General features: G+C 45.1%; 1 protein-coding gene across 2 annotated transcripts in view; it reads right to left on the bottom strand.

Moving 5' to 3' along the window:
• Positions 1-19428, bottom strand: part of Dlgap2 (DLG associated protein 2) — a 720970-nt gene that overhangs the window by 42490 nt on the left and 659052 nt on the right. For both annotated transcript variants that reach the window (XM_028766298.1, XM_028766297.1), the window contains 2 exons: positions 15870-16017; positions 10411-10630 (listed from right to left, as the gene is read on the bottom strand). In XM_028766298.1, the coding sequence (XP_028622131.1) occupies positions 10411-10630; positions 15870-16017 (368 nt within the window). The remainder of the gene's footprint in view (positions 1-10410; positions 10631-15869; positions 16018-19428) is intronic.

Here is a 19428-nt window from a genome sequence, read left to right as displayed (position 1 = left end):
GTTGAGGCTGGACCCAGAGCTGGTGGTAGTCTACATGGCTGAGCTCACTATGGTATCACCTTGCCTTTCTCACTCCCAGGCACTTTATAGCAGGGTGCTCTGAGACTTGGGCCCACATGCTATGTGTCCAGTGTGGGAGGGCCTTGAGACCACATCACAAATCCACAACCTTTGAGTCTACTGAGTTTCTGCACCAATGTGACCTGTCCTAGCCCTTAATCTTGTCTTCAGATGCTTGGCTAACCCCACAAATGCTTCAAAATAGAGCTTGCATGCAGGGGAAATGTGAAGCACTTAGAAACAAGTTTATATTGAAATGCAATGATTAAAATGCTTAAAGTTCTGTGACACGTATGTGTATTATTAGTATGGAAAAGGAAGAGGTTGCTACAGACTGAATGTCTGTGTCCCACCAAACGTGCTGAAGTCAGGATTGAGCTCTCTCTAGGTAGTAATGGAAAGGAACCGCTTGCATACTCTACAATGAGAACACAGGCTGGAGGTACAGGAAGGTTACGGGTTAAAGTAGCAGACCCTTGAGCATTGATGAAGATGGACAGGGGTTGGTGTAGGTAGGTAATAGCTAACCAAACTTGATAGATATGAGGATAGGCTCTGGGCCAATGATGACAGACCAGCTGGTCCCCTGAAGGCCTTGGCAAACGCATGGTCTTTTCCTATATTCTTGCTTCTATAGCAGGTCATTATGGCAGAGTAAATTGTAAGTAAGGGTGGCTTCTTCTGATGCCTCCACCTAGGAGACCATCTCACAGACAATGAGCTAAATATGAGGTAACCAAGAAAGATCCCAGCTACATCTTAGTGGCTGGGATAGAATTAGCTCTCTGCCATGACAGAGCCTCAAGCTGACCTTGCAAATGTGAGAACATAGGGTGGCGAGGTTGACGGGGAATAACACTGGCCAGGGAACTAATAGCTTAACAGACGGTCAAAGTCAAAGCTGGAGTCAGAGGCGGACGGAGCGGGAGGGGACTGCATGAACAGCACAGTGTGACTTCACTGGTTGAGCCAGGATGATGAACATAGAGTGAGGGCTCTCCATTGCCTTGGCCCATGATAGGCCAAAGAATTAATCAATCTCCATAGAGATTACATCAGCAGTTGCCAAATTTCTGCCTTTGTCCCATAAAACCCCTTGGCACAGGAAAATTCAGTGGCTTTCTTTTCCTTTTGGAAATCTCTCCCTTTAGAGTTTTTCTCGATTTCCCTCAATTTCTTACCTGTCCACAATTTTATACATACATACATACATACATACATACATACATACATACATGTGTGTGTGTATGTATATGTACATATATACATATATATTCACATACACATAACAATTATATATATACACACACATATATTTATCATCCCGATGTCCCTCTTCTCCTCCCAGTCTCTCTCCCCCACCTTCCCCCATCCTCTCCTCCTCTGTTTCTCTTTGGAAAAGGGCAGTCCCCCCACGGACATCGACCATCCATGGCATTACAAGTCTCAGTAAGACTAGGCACCTCCTCTCCTGTGAGGGAGATACAAGGCAGCCCAGCAGAAGGAAGGGATCCCAAATCCACAATAATTCTTAATCAAGCTTGTTTTCATTTTGCACGATAACCCATGTCTAAATTTCCAGCAGCTCAAGGCAACTGTCTCAGGTTTATTCTCTATGACCACGAGCATCTCCAGCCACTTAGGTCCTTGGGTAATGTCCAGCTGGGTCACACTCCCCGATCCTCTCAAGTGACAGTGTTAGAGGAGGGACCTTCGAGGTAAAGTCAAGGCTGGAGTCTCATTGTGAGGTTAGTGTGCTGATAAAGGGGCTTCCGAGAGCTGCCTTGACCCCTCGGGCACACAAAGCCACACAACCGATGTGCCATCTATGAGCCAGTAAGCAGCTTCCACCAGGTGCTCATCCGATGCTCCCTGATTTTCAGATCTCTCCTCCAGAGCTGTGAGAAATATGTTCTCTCACCCACCCACTGGAAGTCTGTGGCCCTCTCATCTTGTTCTTTATTAATTTCTGAAGGCCATGCTAACTTATAGCCCTGACAACAGGGTCTGCCTTCGACTGGAGCTCAGACACAAGAAAAAGACCAGGTCCTTGGACCTGGATATATTTCTCTAAACTCCAAATTCTGGGGCGAGATTTCAAAGATACTATCTGGGTTTCAATTCAGCACAAAGATCTGGAGGCTTCTCAGGATTCCCAGAAGCCTCTGGTGTTGGCAGCTTCTGAGAAGACTGAGAGGTAGACCACAGAACTCACAGAGACACCTTGGACATCCACGGGAACACTTTGGACCGTCCTTTGCATGGGCTCATCGCTTTTGGTTTCTTGACTCACCATGGACTTGAGCCATAGCTGATGGCACAAGATGTGGTCTGTGCAGAAATTCTGATATTGTGAGCAGGAGGAAAAGATGTAAGTCTCATAGTGTGGGCCCTGACCCCATACGATTTTAGATTTTAGTCCTGGGTGTATTTTCCCAAACGAAACATGGGTTCCCACAGTCTTGCATTGGAGACACTACAACACTCATGCTTGTCCCAGTTTATCCAACCTTCGTTCATACCCAGACTCATCCAGTGTTTACTGGAACATTCTGTGTTGGACAGATGTTGCCACCCCAATGTTGCCATGTCTGCAATCTGTAATCTGGAACTACGCACAACGGGAAGTGGTACAGGTGTGACCAAGCATAGGATCTTGAGATGGGACATGATGCTGGCTTACTTGTGGGCTGATACCATTACCAAGGCACTACTTGTGGAAGGCCAGCATCAGGGAAGTAAGGAATGGTGACAACAGAGACAGGATTAAGACCAAGTGACTGTTGTTGCAGAAGGCAGGAAATTCCATGGAATGAAAAGGCATGGAGGTGTTTTTAGATTCTCATTTGCGTCTTAGAGAAATGATGTCTGGCTATCACCCTGAGACCCAGTTATACATGGCTCCTTTCAGTGGACATAGGGCAGGTCTGTATGGCTCTAAGACACAGAGATGCAGCCATATGCTACAACAGTGAGTCTGGAATGAACACACCCACTTGTTAAGGCTTCTGCAATCCCAGTGCCTCTTTGGTGTTCCAGGTTCTGCAGCTGTCCAGGAGATGCAGATGATCCCAGACTGGCTTTACCTCTGTGAAGATCTGCACGATTCTACAGAGGACCTGTGCTGTTCAGAGTCTTTTAGCAGGCTTCCTGATTTGCCATATTGCCAGAAGTTAGTGGCAACCTTGGATCTAGGGTAATGATGCAGGCCCCGTGCTCCTTCTGGTAGCCCCATACCCTCTACCTTCTGTGAGTTTTCCTCTCTTGGAGATATCCTTCAGCAGATGCATGGAAGCTGCCTTTCTCTCTTCTCCCAGCTCCTCTGACTTCCACACTTGTTACTGAGCATCAGGCTCTGATAGCACATAGAATGTGCTATCAGAGACTGTTGCATGGCATCTTTCAAAGACTTTAAGTGTTCAATTCTGGAAGGATGTTCATCATATATGGAAAGTAAACTAGACCTGCAAGACTTGGGAAGTTCTTGAAACACAAGGTTTACGAGATCCCCTTCCCCTGAGCTATATTAAGCAGTAAGAACTGTTAGAGACAGGGGCCTCTCTGACCAGCTGAGCTGTCTTGTGAGTCATGCAGGGAACTCCAGGGACATGAAGCTTTTGTGAGTTGTCATTCATGCCGAGATAGGCTTCTCTGTCTGTGACACATCCATCTTTGAGTCCTTACCTATGCTCTTGTAAGTTAATGCCTTACCCATACTCCTTTTAAATTCACTGGTTTGCTAAGCCAGCCTTGAATGGAATCTTTCTTTGGTGTGTCATCGGTGCCCTGGACGGGCGAAGTCATACAACGGAGGTACCTTAGCTTTCACGGATACACACTACTGTCTCTTGCTGCTGGAATCCCCACTGGTTCTGCTTGGTGAGGGTATCAGCTACATGCAGGTCCTACACTGTTCCTGCATCCTGTTCCTGTATCTTGTTCCTGCATCCCATTCCTGCATTCTGTTCCTGCATCTTTGTTCCCACATCTTGTCCCTGAATCCTCGTTCCTTCATTCTTGTTCCTACCTCTTTGGCATGCCCTAAGGAAATTGTCTACTCTGGATGCAGTTGCTCCTTGAGTTTCTGGACTTAGACACTATCATTCCTGAAGAACTTTAAACTCAAGAGGATAACAGTGGGCCGGCAAGGGCGGTCTCTGGATGCATTTCCTCTCCTGTTTCTCTCAGTGTTTGTTCTGCCTCCATTGGGGACCACAGTTCCCGCAACTATGTCTTGTCTGATAACTGGGTGACCCATCTTCCTTGATGGCATCGTTCATGTCACCTGGCCCAAGCCCTTTGAGTCTCAAAGGGACAGAGTTGCAGGCTAAGACTTCTTCACTGTGTTCCAATCTCTAGCCAACCATACGGGAGCACCCTCCCTCGGTTGTTCTGGCTTCCCAGTGCTGCCTGTCTGGCCCTTGTCCCCTTTACCTGTATGATTAGATTAGGTTTGGCAGTAATCTCTAGACCTTCCCATAGCAGAGCAAGCTCAGACTTTGCAACTCTTTTTGTGCCCATTGGCTCTGGCAGCACAAGAAACCAGAGCTTTGGGTCATTTCTTCTCACACCAAGAGGAACACAGTCTGAAGTTAAAGTGCCAAGGCTCACTTTTCCCCCCTCTGTCCTCACGGAATCATTCTTCTGTGTGCCTGTTTCCAAATCTCTCTCTTTTTTTATAAGGTACCAGTCCTTCCGGATAGAGGCCACCCAGGTGTCCTCACTTTAGTTTAATCTCCTCAGTAGAGGCCATCTCTGTGTAGTCACGAGCTGATAACCTGAAGGTAGGAGATTCAATGCATTCCATGTTTGTGGAGGGCTTGACTCAGCCTGCAACACTCTTCTCCTGGGAGTCACCTAGCAGCCTCTGAGCTGCGTGGGTGTTGATCCACAGTGCAGACTATCTGCTCTCTAGCTCTTGCATCCTTTTGCCATACTTGGTTTCTCCTTCTCTTCTGCTCAGTGCTTCTAGGTCCCTGATATCACAGGCCTTCTTGACTTCAGGCTTGTATGCCTATCTATACTGTCAGCCAGCCTCATGGCATCTGGGGGTTTCTGGGTGTTGCCATGGTGTCTCAAGCCTCCCTTTGGGTTCCATCACTTCCCATACACATATCCTTGACATATAGCAGGTATATGTAGATGACTACCCCATTATTCAGCTGTTCCCGGGCTTTACGTCTGAGAATAAAGCTCATACCCAAGACGATTCTACATTCAAATCAAGCTGTCCACACCCTGAACACACACACACTGAATCTAAACACAACATAATGTTCTCTTGTTCATATATAAGTTGGCTTTCCTTTATTTTATTTTGGGCTTTCGCATCTTAAAATTGAAAGATGTACGTGACCTTTTATTTTTCCAATGTTCTCTGTTAATTTGTTTATTAAAGTATTAATGATTCTTCTTTACCTCATTGGGAAGTGCTTAGATTTGAAAAAGTTGAAAGACTAGGTGAGAAAGCTCCAAGCAATTCCCAGGCCAGAAACTTGGCCTATCTATCTGTAAAAACCTAACACTCACACTACAGAGAATTTTGCAAAGAAGTACGGAAAAAATCCATAGTACTGAGAACAGTTTCCTTCTGTCTAATATTCAAGACACATAAAAAATAAGGAGAGCTCTCCTGCTGTGTTTTAGCGAAGATTTGTTTTGGAAACAGAGTTATTATGCACCCAGGAGAGAGAAGTCGCTGTAGAAATCTGAATAATAAGATGAAGTAGGTCTGCGCTGTTCCTCCCGTCATCCCTGTGTGGCTTTCCCTTAGTTCTGATGACTTCTAGAATTAGTTGTGACATGTGTGGAGACGATTCCTGACCTGGAGAAAACCCATTATCATCTAATTTTATACTGCTTCCCTCCACGGTATCAATGATATTCCTTCCCTCGAACGATCGAGTGGAATGGGTATTTAGAGAAGCAAATCTACCTGGTAAATCATTTCATAGATGGGAGGGAACCCAAGTGTGAAATGGAAGTTAGATGTTTTCAAAACCTCTTCATTTAAGGAGGGGGTCTATAATCAACACCACTGTTTTTCATAATGGAAGGCACAGCAGGCGGGGATCATCCTGCCCAGTGCTGTGTCTCATACTTGCTGGGGACCGCAGTGACTAGATGAATGACACCCGATGGGCTGGACTCTGATCCCCACAGTCCTGCTGAGAAGGATCTGATTGTCATACCTGCTGGCAGCACCCACCTGTCAGTGTCTAAGTTAAGACAGTCTACTATATTCTTAAAATTCTCTAGTAATTCACTCATGTGTACACTTGCCTCTTGATTTATTGCATGAGCCCAGGGCTTCTACATTAATGTGTTTATAAGGTGAGAGAATCTAATATTGCCAGCTCGCATTTTTCAAGCTTCTGTAAAGAATATGTTTAAATGTATCTTACCCTTCAAAACAATCACTTTGAGATGTTTTTGAAAGTAGATTTTTTTTTGAGCCATGAAAGGAATATCTTTTTTTTTTTTTCAGAATCCCTTTCAGTTCTGGGGACAAATCCCAGAGCCTCCTGCACTTCAGATAAACACTCTACCACAGAGCTGCATGCCAAGCATCCCAGGTTAATAGAAGAGTGCTAACTGACCAAAACGATCTTAATGCGAATGAAGGTAGCCATCAAATGGTAGTATAACAGTTACAAAAGCAAGGAATACTTAAGAATAAGTCACTTGAATCCACTTGCTTCCCTCATAGGCAACTCTGATCAAAGCGAGTTTGAGCTCTCACAGTTGGCATGGTTATTGATAGAACGGATAAAGAAGGCAGGGCCCCAGAACAGAGCTGATATGGTTGTCCCTCCACATGAACTTTGTTAGGAAGTTGGATAACATCAACTACACAAGCAGCCATGTGTGGCCCCGAGGGCAGAGAGAGTGAGCCCTTGGGTCCAAAGAACAGCTTGCTCAGGCCATGAAGTCATGGCTAGCATTCACGAGGTATTGAAGGAAGACACACTTCAGTCCCAGAATATTAGGAGAGTTACAACACCATGGCCACAAGCAGCTATAATGGGGCCATGGAAGGAGGCACAGGTGGTCAGATCCCTCAGGTCTGTGATCCAAAGCAGTGTCTCTATCTTATAGATTCCCAAGGGTTGGGGGTGAGGGTGAGTTCCACATGTGAGCCTCAAGGCAGGAACACGATAAGAAAAGGGGATAGGGGTGGGTGGGCAGTTGAGGGTAAAAGAGTCACAATAGCGCAGTTCTTAAGTTGACTAAAAACTACAAATGTCCTTAGTCCCATGGATACTCCTGCCTTTGCTATAGGCCAGAGATGCCGCAAGTGTTTAAGCCAAAATGGTTTTGGTTCTGCCTTGGCTAGAGCCTGGGGATGACAGAATGGTCTGGTTTATCCGTATCTCTTTCCCTCGAAATGAACACCTTTCCTGGAATCCATATGGGAGGGTGTGGCAAAAGCCGATGCACACTGGACAGCTGAACTGGGAACAAGCCTGGCTGGCTCATCCCCATGCCTCCCTCCAGTGGAACCTTAATGACTCCAAGGTGGTGACATTCAACAGTGTCCCCCTCTCAGGGATCCCCTCTGTCACCTTCCTTAAGCTCCCTATAATAAAATGCTTCCCAAGACTCACCGGCTATGAATTTCATTCTTTGAATTTGAAAGCCAAGTACCTAGAGGCTACTGACTTCAGCTTTTGTATGAGCATGAGTGTCTGGTCCCCTACTTCTTGAGTTAGAAACCCATCTAAGAGCTTAGAAAGGCTCTGTTGTTCTAAAAAACAATCCCCACATTTTTCATATCTTAAAGTCACCAGAACAGAGTAAAGTATAATTCAAGTTGTCTTGAGCTTTTGCACAGCTTCGAGAGGGATGGAGAATGCAAGGCCACAGCACTCTGTGCCCCTAGCTCTTGGAGAAGAAGACTGTTAGGACTGTGTAACTTGACGTCTACAGAGAATGAGCTAGAAGGTCAGTAATGAAATACTTAGCTATTTAAGGTCTGTGACTTGGGGAATGTTCCTCTACTATTTTTCCAGGTTAACAAAAATCTTTGATATTGTTTATAATCTTCATAACCAGACCACGCTGCAGATGTTCTAACATCTGTAGAGTGAAGAATAGTCCTGGCATGTACTAGGCTGTGTCCAGTTGTGGGGCTGGTGATGGTTTGACTTTAGTTTCTCCCATGGTACCCTGGTTACCCCCATGACGGTGATGTCAGTGTTCCTCCAGTGGCCCACCTCTCTGCTTATTCCACCCACAGCTTCTCCCATGATGCTGATATTTATCTCACAGTTTAGAAGAGATTTCGATTCAGTAACTAGGCCAAGATCCATTAGGAACTTTGGAATAGAAACGTTTAAAAAATTTATTTTGTGTGTGGATTTTTGGAATGTGGAGTGTGGCTGGTAAGAACGATTTACTGTGTACATAAATCAGAACTTCGGTACCGATTCTTATATTATCTCTGTGAAAATCTGTTCTATTTCTATTTTCTCCATAACGACAGCTCTAAAAACAGCGGAGCCATTTTCTACCACATAATTATTGTTTCAAAGCCTCTCTGAAGACCATGAAAATGCTTAATTGTTCATCTGTTTGTAGGGGCCACTCAACAAACACTAGTGAACACCAGTAATTCCCATCTAAGGGTTTGCCTCTTTCCAAGGGGTTGCCTTTTGATTTTTTTTTTTTTTGAGACAGGGTCTCATCTTACCAAGAAGTTCAGGCCAGTGTGGGACTTACTATGAAGCCCAAGTTACCCTCAAACTCCCAGCCTTCCTGCCTCAGCCTCTTCCATGCTGGGCTGACAGGACTTCACTGCTCAGGCCTAGCTTCCAAGGCTGCTTTTTAATGTAGTGATTGAGTCTCCTTCCTTCCCTAAGCTTTCAATTATCTCTATTTTTACATATGGGTGGATGTGGAATAGTAGTCTATGACATCACTAAGGCAGAGGGGCACACGGCACAGGGGATCTAAGAGAACAACCAAAGATTATAACTGCCTGTCTCAGAATCCCACGACATGTACAGCTGTCTGCTTCAAGTGTCACAGACTTGGGCTGTGTCCCCTGCTCTCCAAAGCTTCAATGAGAACAGAGTGCCATGTTCCCCTGGGCATCTCTCCTCAAGGTCCACAGCTTGTGGTACAGTATATTGCCAAAGTCTCTGTTGGGACCACCAGACCACATGAGAAGACAGGGAGTTTCCACTGCTTTTGGAAACTCTCTGAAAGACATTGTGTACTGTTACTTCTTTTGAAAATTCCAACAACAGAGTCAGAGAGTACGCAAGCCCAAGATCTCACCAAGGTAAGCAAAGGAGACCCTGGCATGAGGCGTTTCCTTCCACAGTGCAAAAAGCAGTACAGAACAGACCTCATGACAGAAAATCTTCAGTTTGTTATTCGGTGGTGTGTGGGTCCTTGGGTCCTGCGTCATGTTAGCACTGGATAGTGCAGTCTGTTGTTAGCACCCTGACACCTCCATTCTGAACGCTTATTCTTTCTTGTCACATCCCTTACCTGTCTTCTGGATCTTGACATTACTTAATATGGAAAAAGTATTCTCTATTTCTTCTTGGGACTACATTTTAAATTCCAATGATATGGCCACAGCAGTTGGAATCTTAGGCTATCTGGGACACCTCGTTTTTTGATACTGGGATATTTTACAGTGTCTCGTCCAGCCTTCACCTGGAGCATAGCAAACTTTTACTGCTCACTGTGTTTTATGGGTTTCTCTGGGTCATGTATATTCATTGTGTTATATAAATTATAATTGTGCAGTAAACTAGTGGGCAGTGGTGTTTGATCTAGGTGGTAAATCTTCAAGGCGCGGATACAGTTTTCTATAAGAATGGAGGAAAACTGTGACATTGAACCCTCCAAGCTTAAGTTGATGAGGGAATTTACAGTAACCACTGGCTGGTTCTGAACTGATGAATCACATTTATGGATCTATTACAGAGTGGCAGTGACTGAGTCTGGACTCTGCAATGCAGAGTCATCACAGGGGTCATTGAGGATCCAACTAGACCCCATACCTCCTGAACCATATCACCCCAACCTCCTGAACACAAGCACAGCCCAGATGTCAGCACTCATTCCTGTCTGCTGTAGAAATCCTATTGAAAGCTATACTTCATTGTCTTAAAGAACCTCGACAGTTTATAGAATTTGTCCTGAGGAAAAAAAAGGCACAGTTATCTTGGAACGAAATGCTCAGAAGGCTACTGCACATGTCATTATGTGGTGCATGATAATTTCATTGAGCATATATTACCTGTGGTGAAGGTGTATGCCAGCTCCCTTCTAGGAAAAACAAGCACACCTGTAGGGTTTCTGACAGGTAGGTGAAAAAGGACATTCTATTACCTGCTGTTGACCTGATGGTTGACGTCATGTTGGACGGTGTCATCACGGGAATACATTCATCGTCTTGGGAGTAACCAGCTTGGATGGCTCGAAGGTAACTGTGACTCCTCGTTCGGAAACACCCGGGGAGGTCAAGGGCATCCATGGCCTGAGATTCAACTTCACTGAAGACAGATTCACACACTGACTCGAACTGCCCATTGACTTCCGCTTCACTCATCTGGAACAGCAATAGCATGCGTGACGCTGGGATCCATCAGAGTGATCACAGCCACGTCACACGAGACACAGAGACAGAACGCACTCACGGTCCTTGGTTACAGCTTTATATTTTCGGCGCGTCTAGTTTTGAAATCCGCCCTGGGAATCCGTCAGGCTTGGGGGGCTGGCTTCTTGGGTGATTTCTTACAAAATACAAGGTGCATAGCTAGTGACCGGTGATGGAAGTTCTGTGGACTCACCAGGCTGACAGCCATCACAGAGATCAGGGGACGGGGTGGGTGGAAGCCCCCTGAAACACCTGGTACCAAGCCAAGGTCCACGCTGCCAGTCCTTGTTCCTTCCCCACTGGCCCCTTCACCTTCCCCAGCTACCTACCGCTCGGGGCTGACTCTGGGTTGGAGGCTGTAGAAGTAAGCACACACGTTCAAGTGCCTCAGCTACTTTTAGTTCATTTTCAGGACGTGAGAGTCAGCTGCTGCTCATTGTCATGGAAACGAATCCCAAATTTGGCAGAGGCATTCCTGCCCTCATCACCATTACGGCATCATGAACAGAGTTGGGGTGGGGAAGACATGGCTGACTGGGAGGTGTTCTGTACACATGAAACATATTACCTTGACTTAAATCCCAGGCTTGTATTTCTTTCTTCTTTTTTTTTCCCCCTATTAGCTTGAGACTTGCAAGTAGAGCAGATAAAGGCAATACGTTTTCAGCTTGTGTCTTAAGTTATGCATATAGGTTCACCCTGGGAACCTGGCTTTTCCAAATACTCTTAAGGAAGCACTGTGTTGGGCCTGTCAGCCCAGGTGAACTCATAGGCTGAGTAGACAAAGGCTGGATCATTGGCTCAGCCACAGGGCCTCTGCTTGGGGTGGATGACCCCAAAGGACATGGTCTCCCTGATATGTCCTGCTGGTGATGTTTATATACACATAGCATGTACTATCCCTGAGCGGGAACTAGCGATTTTAAACTGGAAATGCAATAAAATTGGAGCTACAGAACTGAAAGCAGGTTGAAGGGTTAGGTGAGAGAAGCGTGGGCATGGTGGGGGGGCGGTTAAGAAGCTTAAACAGGGCTGGAGAAGTTAGGATTATGTTGAGTTCTGGAGACAAGAGGCTGGGCGCTCAGTCTGCAGCTCATCCTGCCCGTTCTCCCTACCTCACTGATTCACGTTTGGCAAATGACTTCTGAGATGTTGACAGAATCTGGAATCACCTGGAGAACTGGGCTTCTGAGCATGCTCAGGGTGGGGTTGTGGGGGACACTGTCTTGACTGTGTGGAGGTGGGAAAACCCACCCACTGTGGGCAGCACCATTCCCAGGGTTGGATCCTGGACTGTATAAATGGAGAGGGGGGATCTGGGGAGCAGAAGGCGTCCAATGCTCTCCTTTCCTGTCTGTGGACACCATGTGAGCAGCTGCTTCAAAACCCTGCTGCCTTGACTCCTGGGCAGTGATGGACTGTACTGCGAAGCTATGCGCCACAATAAACTCCTTCCCCTTCAGGTTGCTTTTCTCAGAGGGTTTTAATCACAGCAGCAGGAAAAGACACTAAAATACACCTACCCTTAGAGTTCTCATGCACTATTGGTCGGTCTGTCTCTCTCTCTCTCTCTCTCTCTCTCTCTCTCTCTCTCTCTCTCTGTCTCTCTCTCTGTCTCTCTCTCTGTCTCTCTCTCTGTCTCTCTCTCCTCTCTCTCTCTCGTGTGTGTCTTTTCATATTGACACACAGATGGACGGGGGTTAGTAGCATGATGGGAATCTCTCTGGGGGAGGCAGCCAGCCAGTGTTCATGGACACAGAACGGCACCTATGCTTCCTATCTGTTTTCCAACATCTCCAGTTCCCCTTTCAATTCCATCTTTCACATGATGGGTTAGTGAGGACCTGCACGCTGAGATCTGGTGTTTATCCTCAGTGCCTGATGGACACAGGCAGATCCATTTGTCTGTTCTGAGTATTACACTGCCATTCTCTGCCTTGGCCGTCTCCTTCTCCACTACATCTTCCTAGCTGCCTGCGACAGAGTGTCTAACTCAGCGAAGTATGCAGAATCATGTCATTGCATACAACTCTCTTCAGCTACAGTGATCAAGCTTAGAGCAGGTTCTTAAGTGGGGCTTTCTATGTTCCAGATACCACCTCCCTCCCCATGCAGGCTCATTGCTCTACTCTCTAACTGGGCACAGGCTAAGGTCATTAAACTATTCTTCTTCAAGCTGCCCCTTTTCCTCTGGTTTGGAATTTGAACAAGTTGCTCCTTTCTGCTACGACCATCTCTGCCTCCTTTGCCTCACTAGATAACTGTAGACCTTGCTGGGAAGTCACTTTATCAACACTAAAACCACCAGGTAAGATTCTCATGCTTTTCCCATACCAATGTGACATCTTTGCTCCCAAGGCCAGGAACTCTGGCTCCTCTCTATCCAATGTGATGTTCAAACCAGATTTCATCCTGTCTTTTCCATTGCTCCTCTTTCTCCCTGTCTTCCAGTATCACCCTCCCACATACACAAGAATAATTCCCATCTTATTCTTTCTGGTCCACTGCAACTGGTCTACCAAAAGTTTCTCAATACTTGGGTCATGCTGGCAGATGGATTAAAGGAAACTATTATTTTATAAGTCAGTCAAAGAATCAGGAGGAGGTTGGGGTGATTCATAAGACCAGCTCTAAGAAGGATAGAATGGATCAGAACACGGCTGACCATGAAGGTATGTGGTATTAGCTAGAGACAACATCTTAGAGGACACAAGCTATAGAATGACATCATGAAATCCTCAATACACAGTAAGTCAATGTCGAGAACACATGGCTGAAACATGGACAAATCTTGAGAAAAATGTGCTTAGTGAAATAAGTGAGTTCCAGAGGGACCCCTGCTAAATAGTTACATTAACAGCAGGTATCTAAAATAATACAAAAAATAAATAAGGATGGCTATGGGCTGAGAAAAGGAGGTAATGCTTCAGCTTGGGATGATAAGACCATTCTGGGGATAAATGATTGTGATGGTCTAACTATGTGCACAAGAACATGGTTGAAGTGAGATATTTCTCTTATGTGGTTCTATTATGTAATAATATTCTCTCCTGGAGAGCATTGGGAAGGTCTTAAGACTGAAGAAGTAAACAACTAACAAGTCTCAGGAAGTTCCTGAAACTTAGAAGATTTACAAGACCAGCCACCAGGGTTATATGAGCAGGAATCCTTATGAGGAGGAAAAACTTTTCAACTTATCAAGCTGACTGCAAATTGTACAGGAAGCTCTGGGGGTGAGGAGTAATGTTCCTGCATCATTACGCATGCTGGAGCAAACATTTTAGAGATGGAGTTATTTTTTAGCTGTTCATGCTCTGGTGAATAACTCAGATTAACTCAGTTGTTCTCCAAATTGGACTTTGACAGAATTGAAAGGTTAACCCCTTGGGAGTGCTCTTGAGTGTGGAGGAGTCTTTTCATTTCATATGGGAATAACACAGTAGTTAGTGCTTCTAGGTCTTTGTCCAAAAAATTTGAAGAATAAATTTCATGGACAAATGGGGGATGGGTGAGATGATTTTTTTAAAAAAAATTATTATAGAAAGAAATTTTAAAGAAGACAGATTAAAGATTTATGGTTGAATTCGTGGTTCTTCTGCTTCAGTCCCTGGGTGCTGGAGTTACAGGCATGTGTTACCATGCCTGGCTTCATACCTACTTTAAAAATTTTTATTTGGAAAATGTATTAAATCAACTGAAAGAGAAAGTGTTACCTTTAAAAGATGGAAGTCCATCTCAGCAATACTTCTCCTGGGGTGGGAGTTGTTACAGTGTACACTGACTAACTGACCTGTGGGCACCTCCCAAAGTCATCTTTGATCCTTCTATGTTGAAATGTAGAGTTCTGGTGGTGAACTGGGCCACCATAGTAGCCTGATTCCCAGGATCTGACTGTGCTCTAATCTTATTGCAAAAGTGGTGGGTAAGGACATAACAGCAGCCTTCCAGTTGGCCTACAATTGAGGACATGTAGAACGTGGGATTTTGAGAGATAAATATCCATAGTCCTGAGCTGTAGATTAGGGCATCTCTTTCGGTGTTATTTCTAACAGACCCTGGACCATGGCAACTTGACCTAATTTCTAAAAGGAAACTATCTCTAAGGTATGTTAAAAAGGTAAAAATCCTCAAACTAAGGGCAAGACTCTCCCCCCACTGCAGTTATGAGGAAAGCTACTTGTGTACAACTTTCTGAAAAGAAACGACCTCTGGCTAGAAGCAAGTGTTCACAACACTGCCCATAGCCAGTGGATGTCTTAGTGCCTGAGTTATGTGCCAATAGTATTTGTCATGGCCATAGCAACAACAAACATTGCTGTTATTGAGTACTTATGGTATACAGGACTCTCTCCTCAATAAAACCACATCCACTGACTTGCTTATTCTCCCATCTGCATAGAAGAAGGATCCTGAGCCAAGGCTCTTCCATTCCTTGACAAGAAAATCTTGAGTAAAGCTAATGAGAAGTATACACTGTCGTTTTTCTTTAAAACTGTTTAAAATTGTTATTATAATTACATATTTTTGAGATGGGGTCTTACTGGTGGCCTGTAATCCCTGCCTCTCCTACTCCAGTTCTTGGACACTGGGATTATTGGTATTCGGGTTCTCTTTTCTAGTAGTACCTCCTATTAGTAAGTGGGTATTTAATTAAAGCTCAGAAATTCAGTTCTTATGTGCTGTGCATCCCAGGATGCATGACACCAGTAGTGCCTGCTGTGTTGGTGTAGACTGTCTGGTCTGTTTACCCAGGGGAGAAACCTAGGGCCTCTCCCTGTGCTGGATCCAAACACTACTACTTTGTAGTAACCCTGACTCCTGCTTTGAGACTTGGTGCCTAGTGAGAAATTAGACCTATTCCAGGAACAAGTGGTTTCTAGTTCTTCTCTTTCCCATGCCAGGTTGTTAGAAAACCAAGGCCTTACCTGTGCCAGGCAGCTGCCTTCTGCTGTGTCCCATTGCAACTTGTGACAACCACTAGGCCCTGGTTCTCCTGTAGCCTAAGCCGATGAGATCATTTTGTTGGAAAAGGAAGGAACCCATGCTAAATCAAGAGAGACTGTTGCATATTTGTTGCAGGAGAGAGCTGCCCAAGGATGCCTGTGTATTGTTTCCTGACAGGAGCCTCTTACTCCAGCATAGCTGTGGGGGCTGTACCCTACATGGAAAAGAAGCACAGAAGAGGTCCCACCTGGCTCACACAGCTGGCCTGGCTCAGGGTGCTCACAGCCCGCATGTAGCTCTGGTTTCTGGACCGGAACTTCGGAGAGTTGTAGTTGACTGATGGGTCCAGGCTGTGACCGACAGGCACCTCAGTGGCAGCTTGCAGGTAGCTCTGGCTACAAAGACAGAGAAGAGAGAAATGTGGTCTGTGAGCATCCAGGGAAGAGCAAAAGGAGATGGCTGCCAGTAGTCACCTCAACTCCATGCTGTGGCTGGTGGGACACTTCCGACTGACCATCTTTAAATGGATGACTCTGCTTTATGCAAATGTTATGCAAATGTCTTGCGTCTACAAATGTGATTTGCATTAAAAGTTACAGGGCAGATTTGGCAAATTGCTTTGAGACTGTTTTTTTTTTTTTTTCCTTTTAATGGCCAGGCAGTGAGGTTGAGATCACCATCCATTAAAGAGAGTAAAAAACAACAGCAGAACGTTAGTGGAGTCCCTCGTAACTCAGACAGCAGAAGTATAAACCCAGTGCCTAGATTTAAGCCAGACTCCTTGAGCACCTCATAAAAATCTTGCTAGCTCATTGGCAATTTTGCACACTTGGAAAAAAAATAAAGGTACTACTTTAGGTTTGCTTGTTTGTTTTTTAAAGATACGTCTTTATTTTTATTCCTGTGTATGAACATGTGCCAATGTGGGATTATGACCACATAAGTGAAGTTTCGTGCAGATGTCAAAGGGGAACATCAAACATCTTGCCAATACAGTTACAGGTGGCTGTGAGCCATCCAACGTGGCTTCTGGGAACTGAACTCTGCAAGAACAATAATGCTCTTAACTGAGGAGCCATCTCTCCAGTCCCTCACTTAGTTTGAAAGTGGGCAGATTATATAATACAAAAAGCAAAGAGATACAGCAGGGAGTCTGGACCAATGTGTTCTCATGATGACCGCTGTCTTCCGAGCTTCTTTAAAAGCAACAGTTTCCAGCTTCCCATCCTGTTGTTTTCTAAGACACTAACATGTGGGAAAACGCTGTGAATGTTCAGCAGCGAGAAGATCTGTGTAGCCTACGTTTCTGGGAAACTTGGTAGCTTTCCTTTTAAATTTTATTGTCAAATTTTCCACCGTGCCATAAAAATTCATGGAGTAGTGTGGGAAGGCATTATCAATCACTCCCTCCCTGATTTGGAGCATGATAGAGCCTTAGGTTTGCTGATGCAGCTCATATGTAGAAATATTCATAAATACAAAACAGATTCAGAGTCCCCCTCCCATGCCGGACGAACAAAGCAAATCCTTTCTTTGTACAGTGACCCTTTCTATGCTTTGTTTTATTATTTATTTCTTTATAAATGGGGCATCGGGTGCAAGTGAGGGGGTTAAGGCGGAAGGGGCTGTCAAGCCCACATACCTGGGCTTGACCCCTACCCCATGTGGTCAAAGGGGAGAAACAGTTGCCTCAGGTTATCTTCTGACCTCCACATGTGCCTTGTGCCCTCTCCCTCAGAGAAATACAGTTCGAAAATGAGAGAGCAGAGAAAACGTATGACTTTATAAAAATCAATCTGGCAACATTTACTAACTGTAGACCTAAAAGTAATTCTGCTAAAAGTAATTTTTACTTTCAAAGAAGATGCATTATGTACTCCAGGCCCAACTTTCCCAGGCCTGCTTTCTTCGGGCCTCTCTCTTCCTGTGTTTATTTACAATCTCTGATTTCCTACTTGCATGTCTCCCATATGCTCCTGGTGTCTTTTTCACGAGATAGCCCTCCTTATTAACATCACCATCTCAAGTCATTTCTGGGGCTGAGAACCATAAGAAGAACCAGTGTCCTGTAGACCTTGATACCACTGTTCCAAGCCAGAGTATGGTGCCCTGACTGACTGTCAGCGTCACAGCTCAGGCCCCTGCTGGCGGCCTACGTGAGAAACCGAGCACATGGTCCAGTATCCAGTACTGTGTTTCAAATAAAAGTTCTCACTTTTTCCAAAGTCGAGTGAACATCTAAAGAAAAGTTGCCCCTACAGAAAACCTTACAGAGATTACTTTTTTTTTTTAGATATAAACTCACAGTAGATGCCATTTGCTACTGACTATCACAGCAGAGTCTCCGTAGGCATCTGCTTGAACTGATGAAGTAGATCTACAGACATATTGCCCGTGCGTGTGTGTTTACAGAGAGTGAGGCAAAGTCGCGGAGACCGACGATACGCAAAAGTTCACCTTTTCTCTCCAAGATCCAAGCCGCTGGAAAGAGCCAGAGTGGTTGAGTCCACCCTGTTATCACATCAGAATTCCCTTGGTATCTGCAGGGAACTTGTCCCATGACCCCAGGATACCACAATCCAAGGATGCTGACACGAATGTACTTCTGCACGCTCTGATCGTGTCCCATGACCTACATGCCTGACATACTATAAGTGGCCTGGTATCTGCATATAACCTAATTATCATATCCTTCTATACCCTTTAATCATCTTCAGACGACTGACATGTCTCACACAGCAGCTGCTAGATATCACTTAGGGATCATTTAGTAACGCCAAGAAAAAGTCTCTACATGTTTAGCACAAAGACAGTGGCCACAGGCGACCACTCACGCTGGGGTGTCACGGGGTCACAGCGGGATGTAACTGGTCATTTCACTCTCCTGGATTCAGCATGGCACTTGCCTCATGGCAAATTTCAACTTTTCTTTTCAGAACTTAGTTTTGAATATTTTTTTTTGTCTGTGATTGTTTGAATCTATGAACTGGAACCCAGATATAGAATGCTGATTATATTTTTAAAACACTGATAAAACTCCCATTAGCCTTACTAGGATTAACAGTGATTTTTGAAAGTATTATAATGGCTTACCTTCCTATAATACTGTGCCTTAGATGTCAGGATCTGGGACCTGGGTACGGTAGCTCATGCCTGTACGTCAGCACTCAGAAGGCTGAGGCTACAGGGTAATTGTAAGTTTGGGGCTAGCCTGGGCAAGAACCTGTTTCATAAAACTAAAAGCAACAAAACCCCCAAATAAATAAATAGACAAAAAAAAAAAAGACACAAAAATCACATACCTGAAAACTGAACACCAAGAGCCAACTGTGGGAGGCACCGTGAAGCTGGGCATGCATAGGTGAGGTCTACTGTATATCATGGGGTAGCAAGTCTCAACGCCATGCTTAGCAAGGCCTGGCCACTGCTCATCCATGAGAGATTGTCCTGGAAATCCCCCCCCCCCCCAGCATTTTGGAGTGGACTTTCTTCCCCTTGGTTTATTCAAAGTGGTGATTTCTACTTCGTCATCTCAGTTGACAGAGTCTTGAAAATAAGTAGCTTCCTACATAGGATGGGTGGTATCTCGGAAAGCCACAGGAGGAGACCATTTTCTGGAATACTGTGCGATATTTTTGTTCTAGTTTTTGCCTTTCAAATGCTGCTCACATTAGATCACTGTGTATGCATAAGCGAGGCAGGAAACCCGTTTCAGAACCCACAAGAGCGACAAGTAATCTTCTGAAGGAAAACAATGGGCTTTCTAGCATTTCCCTCCCCACCCCACCCCCACCCCCCACCCCCCC

This window comes from Grammomys surdaster, unplaced genomic scaffold (assembly GCF_004785775.1).
Source record: "Grammomys surdaster isolate TR1022 unplaced genomic scaffold, NIH_TR_1.0 167, whole genome shotgun sequence".
Taxonomy (NCBI): domain Eukaryota; kingdom Metazoa; phylum Chordata; class Mammalia; order Rodentia; family Muridae; genus Grammomys; species Grammomys surdaster.
This window is presented reverse-complemented; position numbering and strand designations above follow the sequence as displayed.